At 32.3% G+C, this 26588-nt stretch overlaps 1 protein-coding gene across 2 annotated transcripts in view; it reads left to right on the top strand.

Annotated features, from left to right (window-relative positions):
• LOC126893184 (lysine-specific demethylase 6A) overlaps nucleotides 1-12718 on the top strand; it is a 434968-nt gene extending 422250 nt beyond the window's left edge. For both annotated transcript variants that reach the window (XM_050663138.1, XM_050663139.1), the window contains 3 exons: nucleotides 5741-6207; nucleotides 7017-7143; nucleotides 11014-12718. In XM_050663138.1, the coding sequence (XP_050519095.1) occupies nucleotides 5741-6207; nucleotides 7017-7143; nucleotides 11014-11220 (801 nt within the window). In that variant the 3' untranslated portion in view covers nucleotides 11221-12718. The remainder of the gene's footprint in view (nucleotides 1-5740; nucleotides 6208-7016; nucleotides 7144-11013) is intronic.
• Nucleotides 12719-26588: the final 13870 nt, after the last annotated feature.

The raw sequence follows: 26588 nt of genomic DNA, 5'->3' as shown, positions 1-26588 counted from the left end.
TTTCTGTGAGATTAGAGAAAATTTTTATAGATAGTCCATCAGTACTACAAGATGATTTGCTTTTGATACTATTGATTGTTTGGATCAGTTCAGAGTTATCGACTGGTCTTAAAAAGAATGAATTCGAGACCTTTCTTGAGTTAGGGAGATAGGAAATGGGATCTTGTTGCGGCAAAATAGTTGATGTTATATTTTTACTCACATTAACGAAGTAGTCGTTTAGACTTTCAGGATTTGGAAGGGTAAATGATTGAGCTGTGTGAGTTTTATTTCGAAGATCGTTTATTATAGACCAAGTTTCTTTTGCAACACTTCTAGAGCTTCCCAGACGATTTTGATAATAGGCTTTTTTAGCTTATCTGACAAATTTTAGATATGCTGTCCTGTACTTCGTGATATATTCAGTGACAGAAACATTGGTCGTGTTCCCATGATTTGCTCAAGATCTGTTTGACTGTAAATATTTGATCCAGTGTCCATCCTCCCCGTCGGAAGCCCGTCTGATAATCTCCAGTAATATTTTCTGCTAGTGGTTGGAGCCGCTGGTTTATAATATACGTGAGGACTTTATATGCAGTACATAGTAGAGAGATTCCACGGTAGTTTTTGCACTGGAGTTTGTCTCCTTTTTTATAGATCGGGCATACTATACTTTTCTTCCAGTCGTCGGGTATTTTCTCTTCTTGCCATATGTCTTTGATGAGCGCGTGTATGTGACTTGCTAGGACCACCTTATACAGTTCTGCTGGTATTTCGTCAACTCCCAGAGCTTTATTGTTTTTCTGGGCCTTAATAGCTTCGAGAACTTCCTCTATAGTTGGAGCTTCTACTCCATTATCTTCTTCATTCTCTTCTACGCAGTTCATACCCATTTCATCTTCCATGTCTACTTGTGTTCGAAGTAGGGTCTGAAACCCTTATCTCTCATACCAGTAAAATAATGCCTCACTTCACATAATAAATGAGAGACTGAAAACTTTCCTACAAAGAGAAATACCTAAAAATCAAACTGGATTTACCAAAAGTAGATGTACTCGAGAACACCTTCTGAACAGAAGACAAATAATAAAAAATCTAGGCAATTCTATATTTCACTATACATTTGTTTTATAAATTATCGCAAAGCATTCTACAGTGTCAAATGGCAAACTTATGGCAGATATTTTCACTTATAACTGAACTATACGAACACACTACAGCTACATGAATAGTTAAAGTTCTTGACAAACTCTGAATAGAATTAAATCCAGAACAAGGTGTCAGACAACGATGTATACTGTCTCCACAATGATTTAACATATTGGGGAGCATATTATGACAAAGGCACTTGAAGGATGAGAAAAGTGCATCTCAATAAATGGCCGAAAAATAAACAACTTACGTTTTGCAGATGAGACATCACTTCTTGCAAATAGTCGAGAAGAGTTAATCGATCTGATATGATTGGTTGAAAACGAAAGTCTGAAGTATTTAGAAATATTTAGTCTGAAGTTAAACATATCAAAGACAAAGATCATGATAGAGGATAGGCTATATTATAACAAACATCCTCACATAATCACGATTGACCGGTTTAAGGTTATGATGTCATACTTCTATCTGGGATCATCGATCACGAACACAGGGTCTCTACAGGAAGAAATAAAACGTAGATTTGATGTAGCAAAAGTCGCCATTGCCAAAATATGGAAGAACATTTCACAAACTCTAAAAATTAGGTTATCAACTGGTTAATATTCCCAATACTAACATCTATCTATCTATCTGTGTAGCCCATGTTATCCATTTTTGGACGAAGGCCTCCCCTTCTTGTCTCCATTTGTGTCTGAGCTCACTGAGCTAAGTTCATCCATCTGGGACCGGCTTGCCTCTTCAAGTCATCAACACATCTCATCTGTTGGCTTCCTCTACTTCTTTTGTATTCGTATGGTATCGAGTGTAGTATTTCCTAGTTCCCCCTATCGGCTCTATGTCTGATGTTGTTCCCCCCAAATTTCCATTTTTAGATTCGGCTACTTTTTCTCTTACATCCTTCAACTTTGTAATATTTCGAATCCACTCGTTTCTTTTTTTTTTGTCCTTTGAGCGTATTTGCAGCATCTGTCTTTCCATTGCTCTCTTGAGTTTATCAATATTAATATTTCTGCAAATACTTTGAGCGTATTTGCAGCATCTGTCTTTCCATTGCTCTCTTGAGTTTATCAATATTATTTTTCGTTAGTGTCACAAGTTTGCGCTCCATACGTGAGGGAACATCCATAAAATACGTCGTAAAAATTTTGGACTTTTTAATATCCTCCCCCCTTCCGTCGTAAATCATCATTTACAGTCGACCCCCCCCCCCCATGTCAACGTCGCAATTGCAACTCATGACCCCCAGCCCCCTTTATTGATTTTTTTTTAATTTCATGTTATTACTGGATTTTTTAAAGTTAACTCTCAAACTAAATTTACGAATTTCACTGCACAACTACTTATTTCAATAATACTTTTTTATTTTGACAAAAGACGCCACTTTTATCGGAGTTCGTATGCTTTTTTAACTGCTATCATATCTTGATACTTATTTTGTTTTGATTTCGATGCCATTTCTTTTATTAAGGGGGGGTATAGTTAATTCTGTGTTTTTTGCATAATTTTAAAACGTTTTCCCTTGAAAGTGGTAGGGTTAAATTAAATGGGTAAAAGGATATCTTATAGAACAACACTTGAAGATTATTCAGTTAAATTTTTATTGAAAAATATTAAAAAATTAAGCAGTGGCGTCATTTTTAAGTAGATGATCCAAAAAAGAAGATGATTTGCGGTGTACACCATATCTTCGGACAGAATCATTTGAAACATATAAACCAAAAAGATTATTTTAGTTTATGAGTTTTTTGAGGTAGTGACTTCGAGTTTTTATGATTATATTGATTTTTAAATTCATGGTATAACTTTAAAGTGAAAAAATAAAAAAAAAACAAAAAAAAAGTGTGTTCGGTAAAGAGAAAAATGGTAATATAAACAAAAAAAATATTAAAATAAGCAAAAACTCGACGTCACTACCTAGTAAAATATCTTAAAAAGAAGTGTGCAAAATTTCAGAAAGATCGGTGCATTACTTTTTGAGTTATGATGTACACCGCCTCAAAAAAACATGTTTTTCAGAAAACACGTTTTAAAAAATGTAGTTTTGTCCATTTAATACTAAGAAAATTTTTGTATATATCCATATCTCCGTCAATTTTGCTCGGATTAACTTGAAATTTTAATGGTACACTCTTGAAAATATTTACAATCAAATAAGCCAATAAAAAAATCGAAAAAAATAATAAAAACTACTATTCCCCCCCTTAAGTATAGTAAATACAATGCACTAACTAAATAGAACACAATATTTTTTCGTTCTTTAGAATTTTTTTTTATTGAATTAACGTGTCTCGATTACAATGATCATTGACACAGGTACAATAAGTATTCATTAGTGAACCATACATACAATAAATACATAGATTCGAGTGATTTACATTACATGAACATCTATATTTTATTGAGAATATTTATATTTCGTAGGTAGCTTATGGTGTGGAGAATATCAGTTGGCGAATTTAGTACTTCATTCAGGCTACTCTCGAGTCCATGAAATCGTCGTTCATGTTGATATTTTGGACAATCGAATAGGATATATTTCACTGACAGCTGACATTGGCAATATTGGCACATAGAAGGGCCTTCAGAAGCCATTAAATATCCGTGAGTTAGTCTGGTATGCCCAATTCTCAGTCTTCTAAGCACTACGGTTGATTTTCTGCAGATATTCGGCTGTGTAAATGTACCAATATTCGGTTGAATTTCTTTCAGTTTCGAAGGCAGCCTATTCCAATGGGTTTGCCAGCAGTTGCCTGTTAAATGTTTAAAATGACATTTTAAATCTTTGTCTATTTGGATACATTCAGGTTCACTGGTTGATGATAGTGCTGACGTGGCTGCGGCGTCTGCTCTTTCATTTCCCTGAATACCTACATGGGAGGGTACCCAGATGATTGTCGGAATGACTCCTTGAGAGGTCAGTGAGTTAATTGAGTCATTGATGGCTTTAACAATTGGATGTCTTGTGAAAATATTTTTTATGGAATTGATAGATGCTAAGGAGTCAGTGCAATTGCTGGAGATGCGTAATTATGTGATAAAGAGTTTATTGCGTGAAGTATTCCTACTAATTCAGCTGTATGAATGCTGCAAAATGATGGGAGGGTCGATGTTTTGATGATTTCTGTTGACGTTGTGACTGCACAACTAACTCTGTCATTATTCTTGGAGCCATCAGTGTAGATTATTATTAGGTCAGAGTGTAATTGGCTAACAATTTTTAGGAACATGTGTTGGAGAGTTAACGGATGAGTTTCATGTTTGGGATATTGACTTAAGGTGGTATTTATTTTGGGGATAGTTTTATTCCAAGGAGGAACGGAGGAGATCTTATTGGCGGAAGTAGCTTCAAGTCAATATTTTGTAAAAGCGGTGAGAGTAGCTGTCGAATCGTGGGTAGTTTGCCCGAAGTAAGACCAATATTTTCTTGGGGGTTAGCGATCAAAGAATATACTAAATTATTGGGAGTTGAATATTTAGACAGCTACAAATTTAAATATGTGCACTCATGGCCCTCTCCCCGTGACGGATACCTTCGGAATAAGCAAAGTCCCCCTCCCCCTTTTCTACGACGTAGTTTATGGATGTTCCCTTACTGGTAACACACACCGATTGAAGACTTTAGACTTATGATGTTGCGCAAATTTCTTATTCTTCAAGATATAGCTCAATTTGCCAAATGCCGCCCATGCCAATCTTATACGTCTTTTAATTTCTTGTGTTTGTTTTTCTCTGTTCGCTTTTATTACTTGCCCCAAATATATATATATTCTCGTACTTATTCTTCTTGTTCTTTTACTTCTTGGAGATCTTTCGATCTGTTTAATTCTGAAGCTGCCTCTGGTTAATTTCCTGGGAGGTAGATTGCCAACTATCCCTCCATCTTTTAGGTGGTCTTCAGGGGGGTCTTGAACCGGGCGGGTTGTTTTCTAGGGCAATTTTTGGGAGTCTATTCTCATCCATTCGTCTTACATGGTTGTACCACATCCTCTTGCGCTGCCTTCCCCATATTACAATATCTTGAATTTTGCATTGCTCTCTAATGTTTGTATTTATCACCCCGTCTCTTCTTGTTTTCCCCACTATTGTTTGTTTTTAGGGTTTTCATTTCGGCAACCCTTAGCATCTATTTCATTTTGTTGGTGTCTTCGCGCACTTCTATGCCATATGTCATGATTGGTCGTATGTATATCGGTCTTATTCTATTTCGCTTTCTCGAATTGTGGTAGTGGATTTAGTGGGTTGCCTTGTTCTGTGTTTGTCATCGTCTTTGTTTTGCCGAAACTCATTCTTAAACCTACTACTGTTTTCGCCTGGTGTCTAATTCTTCGAGCATCTCTTTCAGTTCTTCTTTACTGTTGGCTATCAGGACGATATCATCGGCGTATCTAAGGTGACTCAAGAATTGCCCATTTATTTTGATTTCTTTATTTTCCCATTGTAATTTCTTGAATACGTCGTCTATATCTGGTTGAATAGCTTTGGTGATACGGTGATACTGATATACAATACTTACATACGTATGTGAATTTATAATAGGTTCTGCTGCATTTATAATTTTTCTTCTAAAATTGTTGAGCTACTTGATTGTTAATTTTTTTAATTTCAGGTTCCCGGTAGTAGAACACCAGGTCATCAAGAAAATAACAATTTCTGTTCGATTAACATAAATATTGGACCAGGAGACTGTGAATGGTTCGCAGTACCTGACGCTTACTGGGGTTCCGTCTTTGCTCTATGCGAGAAGAACCAAATCAACTATTTACATGGTTCATGGTGGCCAGTTTTAGAAGACTTGTACCACGCTAATATTCCAGTGTACCGTTTTCTCCAGAGGCCCGGTGATCTTGTCTGGGTAAACGCTGGATGTGTACACTGGGTACAAGCTGTTGGTTGGTGTAATAATATTGCTTGGAATGTGGGACCATTAACTGCGAGGCAATATCAGCTTGCAATTGAAAGGTACGAATGGAACAAACTGCAGAGCTTCAAATCTATTGTGCCTATGTTACATCTTTCCTGGAATTTGGCCAGAAACATTAAAGTTTCAGACAAGAAACTTTTTGAATTAATCAAGTAAGTTTATCGTATTTACATATCGATAGCTTAGTGTGAAAACATCGTATCTCATTTTCCCGAAAATTTTACAGGAGAGACTTTAAACTTAATTTCTGCATACTATAACTTAAAACAAAAAAACTATCTTTACATATTTTTGATTCTGAGTATGTTTAGATCATTACACATACATTTTTATAGAAAATTATTTCAGAACATTATTTTAGAAAAAGAACAAAACTAACAAAAGATGTATATTGGAGATGATTCATATAAAGAAAGATCAACGTTGTATAAACAACAAAACTGACATCAAGGATCTCTCCAATATATATCATAATTTAATAAATTGATTTTATTTTTATAAATGTACCATTGGCAAAAATTTTAAATACGGTTCTTAACGGACGGTAATTTGAATTCTGCCATGTGTTTTCAAGAGTCAAGCCCGCATTCCACAACAAAACGCCAAGCCAACAAGTGCAATGTAAATTTTAGTGCTCTATTTATGTAATGTTTATTATTATTAATTAAAGTGCTTATTGAAAATGGCAACTAGCCGAAACGTTTAAGCCATAACAAAGTGTTTTATTTATAAGACCGAAAACCCCAGGAATTAAAAAGTTTCTACATTTTTATATATCTTTTGGGTTAGAGTATGCAGAAATTCAGTTTGAAGTCGCTCATGTAAAATTTTCTGTAAAATGAGATACGAGGTTTTCACACTAAGCCATCGATATGTCAATTATTATTAATTAAAATGCAGTATACAAGTATGTAATACTTAATAAATGAATTATTATATACTTACTTTCTGTTGTTTTTAGGAATTGTCTGATGAGAACACTTGTCAAGTGTTGTAGAACACTGGAATTTGTTAAAAACAGGGGAGTAGAAGTTAAATTTCACGGTAGAGGGAAGAATGAAGCGTCGCACTACTGTGGCCAGTGTGAGGTAAGCTTTAATTTTAAGTACAATGCAATGCAAGTAACTTACTTTTTATTAAGTCATTGTATGCATAAAAGCACTTATTGCTGCTAAGAATCCGTGCTTGTATTTCTTGACTGACGTTGTTATTGTCATGTATTATTGAGCCTAGGTAGGGAAAAGTGGAGGCATATTCATAGGTATGGTTGTCTATCTTCAGATGTTGTTTTACTTTCATTTATATGTAGACGAAATGTAGCAGCTTCCCGTTTTAGCTCTATAACTTTTTCGCTTAATACCCTTTTGTTGCTGGTTATTATGGTAACATCATCCGCATATGCGCATATTGGCATAGCTCTTGTATTAATACAACCTATCTTGGTACTGGGGTAGCAACCCCCGATGATGGGGTTGATTAAGTTGAAACACTAATTACCGAAATATGTTTATTTGGAACACTAAATACGACAGTAACTAGTTGGTGTCGGGATGGATAATGTCTCTACTCTAACCACGTCGGTTTCTGAATAATGAATAATCCCTTTCTTTATTTTCTACGTATCTATAAATAAATCCCAATTGTTTGTTATGATTGACCATACTTGAATGTGACCGTGAACTACTAATAGTAACATAATTGCCGACTCCGTTGTTTTCAAAACTAGTAGCCTACATTGCAGAAGCAATGTCACCCATTTACGTAATGTAAACAGTACATGTAAATAATGTTTGTTTGAGACTTTTAAAAATTAAATATATATGGATTACTCTTATTTTTTGGATGCTAATATAAATCCTGTACAATTGGGATTTATTTATAGATACGTTGAAAGTAAAGAAAGAGGTTATTCATTATTCAGAAACCGACTTGGTTAGAGTAGAGACATTATCCATCCCGACACCAACTAGTTACTGTCGTACATGGTGACTTAAATAAATATATTTCGGTAATTAGTGTTTCAATTTAATCAACTCCATCATCGGGGGCTGCTACCCCCGTAACACCATATGGCATTTCATGGTAACACCATATGGCATTCATATGCAATTTTCCAACAACAGCTTCCAAAGTTAAATTAAAAAGTGTTGTTTATAAGGCATCACCGTGCCTAACTCCATTTTCAATATCAAATGCCTCTAGCATATCTCCATCTATTTTCACCATGGCTTTGGAATCCTCCAAAGTCATTCGTATAAGTTTAACCAACTTATTGGGTATCCCTAACATAGATCCTAGTTGCTTTAACATCTTTTGTCTATCTACTCCATCAAACGCCTGTTCGAAATCGATATACAAGTTGTAATTTGTTATGTTATATTCAACACATTTTTCATGTATACCGTATACCTCTTAACAACAACCATGTATTTAAGTTGTTCAAATACATTAGATTTTTATTATTATTTAAGTGTTAAAATACACTGCGCGTCAGAGAAAACGGGACACCCACAAAATGGGTCATTTTTGATGTCTCGAATTTCTTAAAGCTGTTGTCCGATTTAAGTGATTTAAATGTTATAGCCTTATTCTTTAATAATATTGTTGCCAGACAGGTAAATTGTCATTGTATACCGGGTGCACCAATCAAACTGTGATTTTTTCTCAAAATTCGCGTCACCCTGTGGAATATTCTAGCATTTATAAAATACTGAAATTAAAACCCAACTATAGCATCAGGTTTTCTTAACATTCTGTTTGATTGATTCGCTTATGTTGGATAATAAAAAAGGTAGGTAGTAATAAAAATGTTGGGTACTTTAACAACTAGCCATGTTCTTCATCAATACAGGGTGTTTTTAAATAAGTGCGACAAACTTTAAGGGGTAATTCTGCATGAAAAATAATGATCGTTTGCTTTATAAACATATGTCCGCAAATGCTTCGTTTCCGAGATAAGGGATGTTGAACTTTTTCTTACAAACTGAGGATTTATTTATTGCTCTAAGACCGGTTGAGATATGCAAATGAAATTTGTTAGGTTCTAAGAGATAGTTATTGCGCATTTTTTGACATGCAATTAAGAATTTTATATTCTCCATTGGCGCGCATACATTCTCCATTGGCGCGGTCATATTACCCGTATGCATGCCAATGGTGTGCAGACATGCCGTTTCATGCAGAATTACCCCTTAAAGTTTGTCGCACTTAAATAGAAACATCCTGTATTGGTGAAGAACATGACTAGTTGTTAAAGTACATACTTACCTTTTTTATTATCCAACATAAGCAAATTAATAAAAAAAAACAGAATGTAAAGAAAACCTGAAGCTATAGTTGGGTTTTAATTTCAGTATTCTATAAATGCTAAAATATTCCACAGGGTCCCAGGCAACCAAATAATGTTTACAAAACGTTGAAAAGACGTCATAATTATCACCAAACCACGTCAGTTTGTCACGTTTTTTCGACGTCGAAAGTCACGTGAATATGTCCCACCACAACTGACGTCATTTTTACCACGTTTTAAATACGTGATATAAAAACGTAGTTATTGTCGTTTTTTTAGATTATTTTTCATTTTATACTTTTAAAAATACACAATAATAATTATTCGTATGGGCATTGTTGGTATTGCAATTTTTCATTTAACTGTTTTAAATTTAGCTTATAGGCTAAAAGTAAAACAAAATGGGAGACTATAAAATGCATAGAATTACAATAGGTACCCTCACCTCAATGCAACATTATATAATTTTCACTTTTTATATAGGTATACCTACTTACTGTGCTAAAACTAAAACAAAATATAAACTAGTAAATAATTTATTAACAAATTAATTTAATTAAACTCGATAACACATAATTAGTTCATTAACAGAAAATAATCACCAAAACAAAACAAAACACATAACCTCAAACCGTTTTCAAGAAGAACTATTGTATTAAACTAACTCACTTGAGAAAAACGAATAAAAATCTCTTAATTAACACGTTTCTTTAACTAAATATCTAAATGAAGTCTTATATTATCACACAAAGCACGTAAACAATAAATGAAAAATTCCTTATGACAATTTAAGCTTACAAATATCAATATGCAACATTATCAGGGTTGCCAGGTCAGTTTTTACTTTCCAGTAGTTTTGCTTTTAAAAATCAGTAGATATCAGCAGATTCTTTTTAGGTCATGTAAACCTGTGTTATCGGTCACCTGTGAAAATCGACCACCTGTACTAACGGCCATTTTCAAAATTCTCCAAACCAATTATATGAAGATTTACTTATTTATATAATCCAATAATACCAGGTCATAATAATTATGACCTGGTATTTACGGCCATCTTTATAATACGGACGCGGCCAAATAATCTCGTATTTTTAAAGCCCGTTTCATAGAAATTTACCTGTTAATAACGGCCAATAATGTTGATAGATTTCAGTAGGTCAGTAATTGGAGTTAAAATCAGTAGGTCTACTGAAAAATCTGTAGACCAGGTAACCCTGAACATTATAAGCATTAACTCGTTAAGCTCCTCCCATTTTTGTGACGTTAGATTTGGGCTGTCTGAAATGAAAACGTGTTTTTAAAAGTATTTTACCGTCATTAATCTTACGTATTTAAAATCACCTACAAAAGACGTTTATACGACGTAATGTTCAAACACGTGTATATATTCAACCAAAAGCTGACGTTTCCTCGACGTTATTGACGTCACTTGCTTGCCTGGGGTGTGGTGAACTTTGAGAAAAAACGTAGTTTGATTGGCACACCCGGTATACAATGATAATTTACCTGTCTAGCAACAATATTATTACAGCGATATTGTTAAAGAACAAGGCTATAACATATTAGGTTATAGGTTTAGGAAATTCGAGACATCAGAAATGACCCATGTTGAGGGTGGCCCATTTTCGCTGACGCGCAGTGTATTTATAATATTGTATTTTTTCCCTAGGTGGAAGTTTTCAATATTCTCTTCATAAGAGAGCAAGAAAAGCGGCACGTGGTTCATTGCATGGACTGTGCCAGGAAACAGTCCCCGAATTTAGAAGGGTTTGTCTGTCTGGAGGAGTACAAGTCGCAGGAACTCTGTGAAGTTTACAACAACTTCGTTCTACATTCTAACACGAATTCAGCTCACGAACAGTTTCGAATAACTTAGTTAAATTTAGATGACCATCGAGGTCAGCTACCACTGCCACATGTAACTGATGTACAAGTTTAATATTAATACTTGCTTGTTATATAGCGTATGACTTGTAAAGAAACGTGATACTTTGTAATAATAACTATTTTGCATATTTTTAATGTACATAAGTTTGTCTTATATAAGGTGAGTTAATGGTGTCGATGTAACTTCACGTCTACTGATGGAATTTCGTCAGATAAAGCTGTATCTCAAATGTTGTCGTTAATATGCACATTAATACACTGAAGTTTTCTTTACATGATGGATGTGACATTACAATAGTTCATTTCCGCTGTTTGTTGTATTCCACAACTTCTCACAGTAATGTTAGATACCATCAATGTTTTCCTATAACCTATGTGTTGTGCAGCACAATATCTTGTCCTGCACCATTTCTTCTTTGGCTTTTTCCCATTACGAGTTTGTCGTTTTCGTCCTCCGCAGTACTCTATTCTCTCAGTCACCTTCTCTGAGATCTCTATGTATCATAGCATTTTCTATGTAAGTTTTCCAGTCCAATACTCTTTTCGGTCACCGTGCTCTGGCTTTCTCTGTACATGCCCGTACAACTACAGGGCTCTGTTTTCCAACTTTTTTCTAATTGAGCATTCTACTTCCATTCTGTTATACAGGGTGCACCGAAAATAGTGCGTTCCTTTAAGGTATGGATATAATACACAATGCCGAACAAAAAAGTCCTATAACATTTTTTTCTAAAGTTTACCGTTTCCAAAAAAAAATACATTGTTCGCCATATAAGCGAACTTTTATTTTCATAAAATTAACTAATTTGGCATCACTGTACAGGAACTGTTTGTGATTTAGTTTATTGACACCACAAATGTAGGTCAGACAGGTACACCTGCAAAATAACTGTACCACCTCATGTTTGAAAATCCAACAAAACAAGAATTTGTTTGTTTGTTTAGGATGAAGACAGGGTTTAATGTAACTACTTATGGCTAAAATGCTGCAACTATTTTTGAATTGTGATTGTCTATGTTTAGATTTTTGTATACATAGTTGTCAGATTTCAATTTGCATACCAAAATGTATTTTGGTTTTTTAGCCAAACGGTTGCATTTAGAAAAAAATGTTATAAGATTTTTTGCTCTACATGGTGCCTTGTTTCTACCTACACCTTTAAGGAACGCACTATTATTGGGGACACCCTGTATAGGGTAATATAATTCAGCACTATGCTCTGAAAGATCCGCTTTTTATTTTCTTTAGTTAGACTGTTGTTCCATATCATTCCATGGAGTGCTTCCATGTATGATAGATTCCACTCGTCTTGAATCCCCTCACCTGCTCAATTTTATTGAACACTCTGGCTATTCCAGGTCAAATCAACACACTTTGAATTAATATTTTTCCTGACCTATTTAGATTGTGTTAAATTTTAGTGGATGATTAGCTGAAGAAAAATGCAAAGTTTACATTTTTATCTCAAGCCGTTTCCCAAATTTGGTTATGTAAAGTTTTCAAAAAAATCCAAAACACGGCGACCATACTCTTTTGGAATGGTTGTAGAAGCTGTCCTAATTGAGCTAGAATGCTGTGAGTGGTGTCATTTTGCAGCATTTTTAAAACTCTTTACTGTGATATATACAACATGATGTTATGGTAAACAAGTTTTTTTCAAACAAAAAAAATATTTTGATTAAGTTTTTTTCCAAAAAGTACATAATTTAAAATTTTCATAATATTCCTACAAATACATAGTACTGTTTTTAATAACATATAAAATTTTTATCATGGGATGATGACGGGTTCAACATAAAAAAATTAATTTCACACATACAATATGGGGCAAATAAAAGGAATACATTCGTAATTTCACAAGCTGCCCACTTTAAGGGAAAAATCCCGAAACAGGTCAATTTTTATTTTTAAATTGTAATTTTTTGGAGTGACGTCATCCATCTGTGCGTGATGACGTAATCGATGATTTTTTAATGAGACTAGGGGTCATGTGCTAGCTTATTTGAAAGTTTATTCAATTCTCTATTTAGTAATATAAACATTAATATAATTAATTAAACAGGGTGGCAAAAAAATTTATTTTAATTAAATTATTTGACAAGAAGAAGAATTTATGTAATTTATTTAATTTAAAATAGATTTATAAATATATTTTAATCTAAATAAATTACATCGGTTCATTCTTCTTTTTTTTTGTCAATTAATTTAATTGAAAAAAATTTTTTTTGCCACCCTGTATAAACAATTATATTAATGTTTATATCACTGAATGGAGAATTGAATAACCTTTCGAATGAGCTAGCCACGACCCCTAGTATCATTTAAAAAATGATCGATTACGTCATCACGCTCAGATGGATGACGTCACTAGTATGACATATATGCAAAAAATTACAATTTCAAAATAAAAACTGACCTGTTTCGGGATTTTCCTTAAAGTGGGCAGCTTGTAAAATTACGAATTTATTGCTTTCATTTACACCGTACTGTATATGTGAAATTAATTTTTTTTATGTTAAACCCGTTACCATCCCATGATAAAATTTTTATACAGGGTGGGGCATTAGTGTGACAAAGTCCAATTACTCGTTTGTCGTAAGAGATACGAAAAAAAGTTATTTACATAAAACTTGGGGCACATATAGGACCATAATTTAAAAATATTTTCAGATATACAGGGTCACCCGTATTGACAGGGTGACACAAACTTATGTTTTTTTAAATGGAACACCCTGTATATTTTTACATTTTTGGATTCTCCTCGATGTCTTCTTTCTCAAAATATAGGTTTTGTAATATTATACGAGGTAGTTTAAAAAATAATTACGTTTTATTGTTAATTTCGTAGCAACATTCACACCCTGTAGAATTGTAGTGATTTGACATCAAAGTTTCTATTTATGGTCAAACGATTTTTCGTATAGTCTACTATTGTTAAACATTAATAATATAGCGAAAAGTTTGATATTAATATACAGGGTTGGTCAAAACTCGGAATGAGTATTTTCTGAGTTTTCTTGAATGGAACACCCTGTATTTTAGTATTCTAATGAAATGATATTTTATGGTACTTTTTTATTTCTTAAGCATTCCCTATACCTAACTGCTTTTATTTTTGAGTTATTCATTAATTGGAACAAAAATTACGTGAAATTTTATTAGGTGGCTGTGCAAATATTCAATCAAAAATAATTTTTCGGAAAGAAGTAGATATTAATCTAGAGTGATCCTTAATTTATTAATTTTGGATGAGATATCCAAATACCTACGTAGTTAAGATTGTTGGTGCGTAAAATATTAATAAAAACATACAAGATTCTACCTAGTTGGCTATGACCCTAAATTTACTAAAACATTTGACATTATACTATTTTTATAGTTCCAGTTGCTTGGTTACCATTACTAATATTAATTGTTTTAATGAGTAACTGATGAGTAACTGATCAAAATGGTTTCTGTGCTAGGAGAATACAACAAAAAATGTGCTACTAGCAATAAGAATTTTTCATCAGCAATTTTTGATAGACGAAAACCAAGAAGAGAAACTTTTTAAAGTACACTAACACGATTTCAACAGTTTAGGTCTAGATAGTTATATTATAAGAACGTTCTTCCTAATATGCAGATCATCAGTTACACTAAGGATTACATTTAATTCCATTTATTCATTTACAATAGTTTTATTCGATCAGGTCTCTCGTAATTTAAGTTGTACATTGAAACCGTTTTAGTATACTTTCAAAAGATTCTCTTCTTTGTTTTCGTCTATCAGGGAATTGCTGATGAAAAATTCTTATTGCTAGTAGCACATTTTTGTTATACTCTCCTAGCATAGAAACCATTTTGATCAGTTACTCATCAGTTATTCATTAAAAAAATTAATATTAGTAATGGCAACCGAGCAACTGGAACTATAAAAATAGTATAATGTCAAATGTTTTAGCAAATTTATTGTCATAGCCAACTAGGTCGAATCTTGTATGTTTTTATTTATATTTTACGCACCAACAATCTTGACTACGTAGGTATTTGGATATCTCATCCAAAATTAATAAATTAAGGATCAGTCTAGATTAATATCTACTTTTTTTTCGAAAATTTTTTTTTGATTGAATATTTGCACAGCCACCTAATAAAATTTCACGTAATTTTTGTTGCAATTAATGTTTGGATTAAAGAATCACGAATAACTCAAAAATTAAAGCAGTTAGGTATAGGGAATGCTTAAGAAATAAAAAAGTACCATAAAATATCATTTCATTAGAATACTAAAATACAGGGTGTTCCATTTAAGAAAACTCAGAAAATACTCATTCCGAGTTTTGACCAACCCTGTATATTAATATTAAACTTTTCTCTATATTATTAATGTTTAACCATAATAGACTATATTAAAAATCGTTTGACCATAAATAGAAACTTTGATGTCAAATTACTACAATTCTACAGGGTGTGAATATTGCTACGAAATTAACAATTAAACGTAATTATCTTTTAAACTACCTCGTATAATATTACAAAATACTATATTTTGAGAAAGAGGACATCGAGGAGAATCCAAAAATGTAAAAATATACAGGGTGTTCTATTTAAAAAAACATAAGTTTGTGTCACCCTGTCAATACGGGTGACCTTGTATATCTGAAAATATTTTTAAATTATAGTCCTATCCGTGTCCCAACTTTTACGTTAATAACTTTTTCCGTGTCTCTTACGACAAACGAGTAATTGGACTTTGTCACACTAATGCCCCACCCTGTATGTTATTAACAACAGTATTTGCAGGATTATTATGAAAATTTTAAATTATGTACTTTTTGGAAAAAAGCTTAATCAAAATATATTTTTCTTGTTTGAAAAAAACTTGTTTATCATAACATCATGTTGTATATATCACTGTAAAGAGCTTTAAAAATGCTGCAAAATGACACCTCTCCCAGCATTCTAGCTCAATTAGGCTCACAACTAATCCAAAAAAGTATGGTCGCGGTGTTTTGGAATTTTTTGGAAAACTCTACATAACCATATTTCGGAAACGGTTTGAGATAAAAATTAAAATTTTGTATTTTTGGTTACCTTATTAGCCACTATGAGTATTCCAAATTATAACCAAATCTGAAGAGGGGGTCGAAATTAGGTGTGTTGGACACACAAAAAAGGACACGATATTTGCGCCTCCGTATTTCAGCAGTTCCATTTTTATCTTCACTGGTCCTGGTGCTTTGTTATTTTTGGTTTTCTTTGGGGCTTTAGTTATATCTTCCTCTGTAATTTCGGCTTCCTCTCTCATTATTGTCACAGGTCTTGTGTATTATACCGGAGTATATATATATATACTCCGGTCTGTTTGTAATAATGCAATAATTTTGTGTAACGATGTATGATATTTTTACTTCTTTTATTACTTCTGATGTTTTTTATTCTTTTCCATGCTTCCGTTGATCTGTTATCCATTATCTATGCCCTTGCACATTCTCTCCCAGTATCGTTCTTCTCACCATACCAAAACTATAATAATTGTCTTATTGTTATAAACACTGTTTATTATTTGTATTTATTATGTAATTTTGAACATTTTCTTAATGTCTTTTTAAGTATAACTCTTATGTTGCAACTCTTATTCGTGATGCTTCAATTATTTTCCTAAATATTCAAGCCCTCTGAAATATGTTGTAGTGAGGCACTGGCAAAAAAGTTTTGCAATGTCTTCTGTAATTGCTGACTAGTGCACCTTGATACCTCATGTTAACATTTGGACAGAAATGTTCATATTTGATCTTCCCTTGAATATGTAGTCTGCTTTATAACTATTATTACGATTTACTGTAAGATCGAATGTTTTGTTTTTTAATAGAACACATACATATGAAGAAAATTCTTTGTTATATGTAAATATACTATATTTTATGACATGCACATTGGGATACATATTAATTACATCATTTGAGATACAAGGTAACCTCATCAAATTTTGCCTTCAGACTTGAACTTACTGGGTAACATCATTGACTAATTCTGTAAGATTCATCGATAGTCTAAGATTAGCACAGATAAGTGACATTTTAGATGGATTAAGATGCTATAGTCCGTGTTTGGAAAATATTAGGATTCGTGGAAATGCATTACTGTTCTACAAGGTGAGTCAAACGAAGATACCTTATTTCTGTAACTCATAAGAAAGTATTTTTCACAACAAAATGACGGAATGACACCAATTATATAGTATAGCTTGTTCGGTTGAAAATTCTTATGGATCTCAATTATATTAACGTACAGCAACAGTCAAAACAACAGGTTTTTAATACCACAAAACAATTGCTTATATCTCAAAAACACAATTGCATAAACAAGAAGTACATTTAACAATTTTACACTTACCACTGACAGTGTTTTGAGCAATCTAATTAAAAGTTTATCTGCGTAATAGTGGAAAAAGCCTTTAACAGCCTTGACTACTTGTTGGGCGTCATTGAGAAGCTTTAATCACCAAATACTTGCTCTTTTTCAACCGAGAGGTACTAGAACAGCTTTTGGTTAACCAACAGCCAATTGACAGTGTGGAGCTATACAATGTATATGCACCTTGGTAGCAATACCGGGTGTCCACTTATATTTTCCCCCATTTTAACTGCCTATAACTTCTAAAGGGCTCAAGATAGAAATATGCGGTTTTCGCTGAAATGTTTTTATTTTAGTAAAAGTTTTGTCTGAATGGATTGGGCTTTTTATATCGCTTTCAATTACAAAAAAAAATGGCGGATTTTTGAAAAAAAATTTTGTTGACTTTTTTTTAATGGAACACCCAGTATATTTTTTGTAAATTGAAAGAACGGTCATTCACCCATCCAGCGATATAAAGTTTTTTAAAATCGGTTGTCAAATGACTGAGTAATTAATTTTAAAAATAAAAGGTGCAACGTGGATATCACATAACTAAATAACATAACTTAGCAAATTGATATTATGTTATGCGATTTCCACATTGCATCTCTCGTTTTAAAAATTAATTGCTCAGTCATTTGACAACCGATTTTCAAAATCTTTATATTGCTGGATAGGTAAATGGCCGTTCTTTCAATTTACAAAAAAAATATACTGGGTGTTTCAATAAAAAAAGTCAACAACGTTTTTTTTCAAAAATCCGCCATTTTTTATTTAAAAGCGATATAAAAAATTCAATCCATTCAAACAAAACTTTTACTAAAATAAAACATTTCAGCAAAAACCGCATATTTCTATAAGTCGTTTAGGATTTATAGGCAGTTAAAATGGGGGAAAATATAAGTGGACACCCGGTATAAACACCAAGTAGGACCACTCCATCGAGATAAAACACCACATGCGAAAGTAGAAGGAAGTCTTCAGCAAGGTTATCATGTAAGAATACATCCTGAGTGTGATAACATAATATTATGTTAGTTTTGAGTGTAATTAAGAGAATCCGATCTTACAGCGTGCGATTTAATGTCAATATTCCGTTGGTGGGTGTGTTGACGGAAACAAATATATAAAATAATATTACGCAAACAATTGTCAATAATCTACTTATTTATTTTTGGGTAAACGAGCGTGCTTCGTTTATTATCTCGTAAGGGTTTTGTTGTTGTTTTAGCAAGGGTGTGTCTGAACCGCGCGCCTGCTGTGTAGATACTGCGAGACCACCACAAGTTGACATAAAGAGCGTGGCAATCTGGCCTCGAAATCTATTAATGTTTTCTTGAAAAAAACATTAATTTTATACAATCTGCTTAGGGATACATTTCGTTTCTTAAACTTAACGGCCCTTGCTAGCATATGGTTTGTATATTAAATGTGAATTTTAAATGACTAATGTTATTTCGTTTTGAGAAAAGTTATTAAAAATTTAGCAAAAATAGTAATTAAAGCTTATCGCTATATCAACAAAGACATGTTTCAGTGAAATATTGTTTATTGAAAGAAAAAACATAAAAAGTATAGTTTATACATCGTCATCATCATTGACTCTACAACCCATAGGTCTTGGCCTGTTTTAGAATCGGCTTCCATTCCTTTGCTTTGGTTTTCCAATTTCGTACTCTTAACACTCATAAGTCGTCTTCCACCTAGTCCTTAAATCGTGCTCTGAGTCTGCCTCTTCCATCTCCTCACTCCATCCGGTCTTTGGTTATAAATGATTTTCGACGGCCCCATCTCATTCATTCCCTCGTAAGTGGCCTAGCCACCCCAGCCTGTTTATTTTGATAGACCTACCAATCATTATAAAGGCGGCAAAGCTGAAAATTAAAGCGTCTACTCCATAATCTGTTTTTTTCGGTGGCTCCATCTCGTTCATTCTCTTTAAGTGGCCTAGCCACCCCAGCCTGTTTATTTCGATAGATCTACCAATACTATGCTCACTATAAAGGCGGTAAAGTTCAAAATTATAACGTCTACGCCATAATCCGTTTAAATCCTGCACGCCTTTATAAATATTCTGACGTCATGGATGCGTAATGTTCATGATGCCACAAACACGAAAAACTAACTAAAATTGCAACAACTTCATGCAGGATGATAGAATATGGGATAAGTCAAGAAACGCCTGCAATTGAACATATTGTCCAGCCAATGTAAACTGTTGTGGTGAAACACAGACCCATAGTACTGTGACACAATTATGTCACCTTACTGTTTTCAGCTCCCGAACTAACAGGCGCCGATGATAGTCCACCATAACCGGTTGTCGCCGTACGAGGGAGACCACGACGCAGATGAAGAAGTGGACTTTAGAGATTCTAGCAGAAATCTCATTAGTCATCTTGCTTATTCGGTAGATAACGTCGTAAATTTTCCAAGACACCGAGGTCCAGGTGTTAGTCTGTTGCAATACCACTTCTGACACCAATGTTACAAAACTGACTTAACGCGGTTGACTTTACTATTTTATTATTTATGTTGTTAGGCACTAAATTTAATTTTAGTTGACTTTATTTATTTTTTAATAATTTACTTCTAAACAAATGAAAGACACTGAATTTATATCTTCTATTTTACAAACTACGATATCTAATTTATGTATTACACTAAATCTATTAATTTATTTACATAATTACAAGTCCAAAAATATCGCGCCCGATACATATCAAGTACACCGACGTATTCAAATTCACAACTAAACTCTAATTTCAAAAATGTCTATTTTTATAGGTATGTAACTTTATATGTTTCTGGAAATCAGTAGACTAATTTTACATAACTATACAGGGTGTCCCGAAAAGATTGGTCATAAATTATACCACAGATTCTGGGGTCAAAAATAGGTTGATTGAACCTCACTTACCTATATACAATAGTGCACACAAAAAAAGTTACAGCCCTTTGAAGTTACAAAATGAAAATCGATTTTTTTTCATATATCGAAAACTCTCAGAGATTTTTTATTGAAAATTGACATGTGGCATTTTTACGACAGCAATATCTTAAAAAAAAATTAAGTAAAATTTGTGCACCCCATACAAATTTTATGGGGGTTTTGTCCCCTTAAACCCCCCCAAACTTTTGTGTACGTTCCAATTAAATTATTATTGTGGCACTATTAGTTAAACACATTATTTTTAAAACTTTTTTGCCTCTTAGTACTTTTTCGATAAGCCAGTGTTTATCGAGATATTTTGAATATTTGTCGAATCCACCACATATTTGTATATGGTTAAGTACGGTTATAGAGACCTGTTAATAATCTGAAAATTTATTTATAATTTACATTTTTAGGTATATTTTGAAAAAGAAGCTACATCTCGATAAAAGGTGACTTATGAACAAAAGACTAAGAGACAAAAGTTTTAAAAACACTGTGTTTAACTAATGGTACCACAATAATAGTTTAATTGGAACGTACACAAACATTAGGGGGGTTTAAAGGAACAAAACCCCCATAAAATTTTTACGTAAATATATTGAAAAAGAAGCCGCATCTCAATAAAAACTGGCTTATCGAAAAAATACTAAGAGGCAAAAAAGTTTTAAAAACGTTGTGTTTAACTAATGGTACCACAATAATGAATTAATTGGAACGTACACAAAAGTTTGGGGGGGTTTAAGGGAACATAATCCCCATAAATTTTTTATGGGGTGGACAAATTTCACTATAATTTTGTTTTAAGATGTTCCTGACATAAGAATTATACATGTCCATTTTCAATAAAAAATCTCTAATAGTTTTCGATATATTGAAAAAAATCGATTTTCATTTTGTAACTTCAAAGGGCTGTAACTTTTTTTGTGAGCACATTTGTACTAAGGTAAGTTAGGTTCAATCGAACTATTTTTGACCCCAGAATGTGTGGTATAATTTATGACCATTCTTTTCGGGACCCCCTGTATAAATAGACATTTTTGGAATTAGAGTTTAGTTGTGAATTTGAATACGTAGGTGTACTTGATATGTATCGTGCGCGATATTTTTGAACTTGTAATTATGTAAATAAATTAATAGATTTAGTGTAATACATAAATTAGATATTGTTATTTTGTAAAATAAAATGTTAGTTTGTAAAATAAAAGATATAAATTCAGTGTCTTTAATTTGTTTAGAAGTTATTAAAAAATAAATAAAGTCAACTAAAATTAAATTTAGTGCCTAAAAACATAAATAATAAAATATTAAAGTCAACCGCGTAAAGTCAGTTTCGTAACAGTACCTACGTTAAATGTATCCAGTTTTGGTACACAAATTTAAGAACATGCTGGGAGAATAATATCGACGCAGAATGGACAGGATAAATGCACTGAACAATTTGCAAGAAACTACAACGAAAGAGGTGGAGGATATTAGAGCATCCACCCTACAGGCCCGATTTATCACCTTGTGATTTGGACATATTGGTAATCATTTTCAGTCGGACGAAGAGGTACGATTATGACTATGCTGTTTTTCGTTATTGATTTACTTGAGATTCATAGATTTTCGTAAACCTGTCAACTCTACAAGCCTACAGGCTGAATAGTTTAAACGGCTCAACCACACACGGTGCCTTATAGTGTAATAAAGGAGGTTATGTTCTTAATGTTTACAATGTAAAGGGTCAAATATAAAGTATTAGTGTTCTGTAACGTGCAAATTGATATTGGAGAATATAAAAGTAATACTTATATATCGATGTCATCTTATTTAAGTTCTTATTACGTTTACCTGTAGTCATGTAGAGCTGTCGAATTTGTTACACAGGAAGTACTAGGCTGTTCAATAAGTTTTGCGGTTCGATAAGAAAAAACACAATTTTATGGTTTGAAATACACTTTATTATTCAGTATAGCCTCCCTGAACAACAATACACATGTTGCTTTCCATGCATGAATTTTTCTAGGTATTGAAACATAATGGAAGTCCAAATCTGATGAATACTATGGATGCTCCAATAATTCGAACTTTAATTAATGGATTTTAGCCATTGATAAATTGCTCATTAGACACGATGCATTGTCCTGACGAAAATGGATTTTTTTTCTTCTGAAAACCGGGTGTTTCAACCGGGTGGGTCAACTCAACACACCTAATTTCGACCCCTCTTCAGATTTGGTTATAATTTGGAATACTCATAGTGGCTAATAAGGTAACCAAAAATACAAAATTTTAAATTTTTATCTCGAACCGTTTCCGAAATATGGTTATGTAAAGTTTTCCAAAAAATTCCAAAACACCGCGACCATACTTTTTTGGAATGGTTGTAGAAGCTGTCCTAATTGAGCTAGAATGCTGGGAGATGTGCCCTTTTGCAGCATTTTTAAAGCCCTTTATAGAGTGATATATACAACATGATGTTATGATAAACAAGTTTTTTTCAAACAAGAAAAATATATTTTGATTAAGCTTTTTTCCAAAAAGTACATAATTTAAAATTTTCATAATAATCCTACAAATATTTAGTACTGTTGTTAATAACATATAAAAATTTTATCATGGGAAGGTGACGAGTTCAACATACAAAAAATTAATTTCACACATACAGTATGGTGCAAATGAAAGGAATAAATTCGTAATTTCACAAGCTGTCGACTTTAAGGGAAATACCGAAACAGGTCAGTTTTTTAGAGTGATGACGTAATCGATGATTTTTTAAATGATACTAGGGGTCGTGTGCTAGCTCATTCGAACGGTTATTCAATTCTCTATTCAGTGATATAAACATTATAATTGTTTATGCAGGGAGGCAAAAAAAGTTTTTCAATTAAATTAATTGACAAAAAAAAAGAAGAATGAACCGATGTAATTTATTTAGATTAAAATATATTTATATATTTATAAATCTATTTTAAATTAAATAAATTACATAAATTCTTCTTCTTTTGTCAAATAATTTAATTAAAATAACTTTTTTTTGCCACCGTGTATAATTAATTATATTAATGTTTATATTACTGAACAGAGAATTGAATAACCTTTCAAATAAGCTAGCACACGACCACTAGTCTCATTAAAAAATCATCGATTCCGTCATCACGCCCAGATGGATGACGTCACTAGTATGATATATATGCTAAAAAATTACAATTTAAAAATAAAAATTGACCTGTTTCGGGATTTTTCCTTAAAGTGGGCAGCTTGTAAAATTACGAATTTATTCCTTTCATTTGCACCATACTGTATGTGTGAACTTAATTTTTTTTTATGTTGAACCCATCACCATCTTATAATAAAATTTTTATATGTTATAACAACAGTACTATGTATTTGTAGGAATATTATGAAAATTTTAAAATATGTACTTTTAGGAAAAAAATTAATCAAAATATATTTTTTTTGCTTGAAAAAAACTTGTTTACCATAACATCATGTTGTACATATCACTGTAAAGAGTTTAAAAAATTCTAGCTCAATTAGGACAGCTTCTACAACCATTCCAAAGGAGTATTATGATCGCCGTGTTTTGGATTTTTTTGGAAAATTTTACATAACCAAATTTGGGAAACGGCTTGAGATAAAAATTTAAAATTTTGTATTTTTCTTCAGCTAATCATCCACAATGAGTACTCTAAATTTTAACAAAATCTATATAGGTCTGGAAAAAAATTAATTCAAAGTGTGTTGATTTGACCTGGAATAGCTCCACGTTTAAATTCAGCAACTCATCTTTTAACTCTACTAATTGAAGGTGAAGCATTTTCCAAATTTGTTCATACATTTCCTTTGCTTTCTTCCATAAATAAAAATTCAATCACTGCACGATACTTGATGATTGTTTTCATTGTAAAAATACTGTGACACAGCGGTAATAAATGGCTTATAAACAAGACAGATTGAAGTGAAACTTCAAACACTGTCATATGAAAAGTGTAATAATATAACAAAATAAAATTAGGCTAGCACCAACGCCCTCTCTCATCGAACCGCAAAACTTACTGAATAACCTATCACTTCGAGAGAAAAATATACAAGTAGCGATAAAACAGGGATATAAATAATTTTTTACTGTAAGTAATAGAAAAAAGTACAAAAAGGAAATATAGCACTATTATAAATCAGTTCTTAGTGTTCACAGAATCATCTATCTTTCATAAAACTTTAATTGGTAAGATTCTTTCGTCTTATTAAGATATTTAATGTAAGTCAATGTAGGAAAACTATATTTGTCAGAGTGAAAAATGTATGTGTATATATTAAACCATATTTATATAACCTGATTTTGTAAGGTACCTTTCGTTTTTTAATATTAAAATGGCTCACCGTGTACATAGAATATTACCGATCTGACTTTCGATTCATCTCTAGATAAAAGTGTTTTCTACCTTATCTAAAATAGTGTCTTTATCATCTTTGCTTTTGTTGAAAGAATATTTAACCATGAACAGTAAGTGTCATTATCACTATAAATCAGTAACCTGTTTTCTTCTTTATACTTACGTGGGACAAATCTTTAATTTTTACTGAATACGAATAATATTTAGAACTAATTCACTTTAAGCAATGAGCGCAGGCGCCATGTCACGTACGTGAAATTATAGTGGGCGATCGCAGGTTTGTTCCAACTCTATACAAAACCGTTCTTGAATCGTTACGCGCATGCGCAATAACGAATAATTATGTGCAGTAACATATTTTTCGTTACTGCGCATACTTGTAACCGTTCAAGTACGGTTTTTGTGACGAGTTGGAACAAACCTCACATTATTTGAACTACTGTAAACTGGAACTTTTTGTTTAAGAAGAAATATATATGGAGTTCCATTTTTTTTTTATTTTTTTCCATTTTATTGACAATAGATCTTTTCATCATGTGACGAGGGCATTCGCAGCCGCCATATTTTTCTTACAGTTTTGATCAACAATTGAGAGGCTAGGTCTAGGTCCCAATACTTGTTTACTATTCACATATTTATATAATTTTTTATTGTAATTAATGATGTCAATCGATTTTCATTACGTACCGAAATATATTAATTAGCAAAATTATTGTTATAGTATAATCATTAAAAGATATCCTTTAATATTTTAAGGTTTAAAATGACAAATGCATGTACTGAAAAGTATTTAATACAAATAAAATATTGTAGGTATACATTGAGATTGTTTATAAAGAAATTTATTTATAAAATAATACATATTGTCTTTAAATAATTTCTAGCCTGTATCACTCTTATATACTCCAGTTTCGGACACCTTTTCGGTTTTCCTGTTTATACAGATATAATAATAATCGGTTAAAAAAAAATATACAGTCTTTTGAGTTCCTTTTACTTAAAAAAAATATATATATATATAAATTTAAAAAAAATTGTTAATTATTGAAGTACTTTTTTCTGTATTTTCGTAGTTCTTTTTCCAATAACTATACTTTCTTCGGTATTTTTTATCTGACAGATGTACTTTATTGTTATGTATTTATATTACTAACCTAACCTAGCATGTTTACAAAAAACTGCACGAAAACAATGGCTGATACTATTTTGTGATGAAAAGTCCTATAATTGGTGCCCGTAATTTCGTATTTTCACATAAAGAGTAAACTTAATAAATAATTTTACACAACCTAATAAGTAAAGGTAGAGCCTACATTTGTAGGTTTTCAAAACTTTATTAAACAAAAAGTTCAATTTTACCAAGTGGCTGAAATAATTTAATAATGGTTTTTTGTGACTATTTAATTGTACAATTATTATAATTATTTATTTAATTGTACAAATAACTAGGGTAAATTTATAAATATTCGTATCATTTGATTCGTATCAGCACAAAGCAGCTAAATAGAAAATTTTGCGACACTGCTCTTGTTAACTACAATTTTAAAGACAAAAAGGTTTCAATGAATGCGATAAACAAACTCTGTATTTGTTTTAGTGCACTGCCTTCGTCTATTTTCTTCTTTAATTCTCTTTTTCAATGCTACCCACTTCAATAA

The sequence above is a fragment of the Diabrotica virgifera genome, chromosome 10 (genome assembly GCF_917563875.1).
Source record: "Diabrotica virgifera virgifera chromosome 10, PGI_DIABVI_V3a".
Lineage (NCBI taxonomy): Eukaryota > Metazoa > Arthropoda > Insecta > Coleoptera > Chrysomelidae > Diabrotica > Diabrotica virgifera.
The sequence above is the reverse complement of the archived record's forward strand: the minus strand, read 5'-3'. Positions and strand labels throughout refer to the sequence as shown.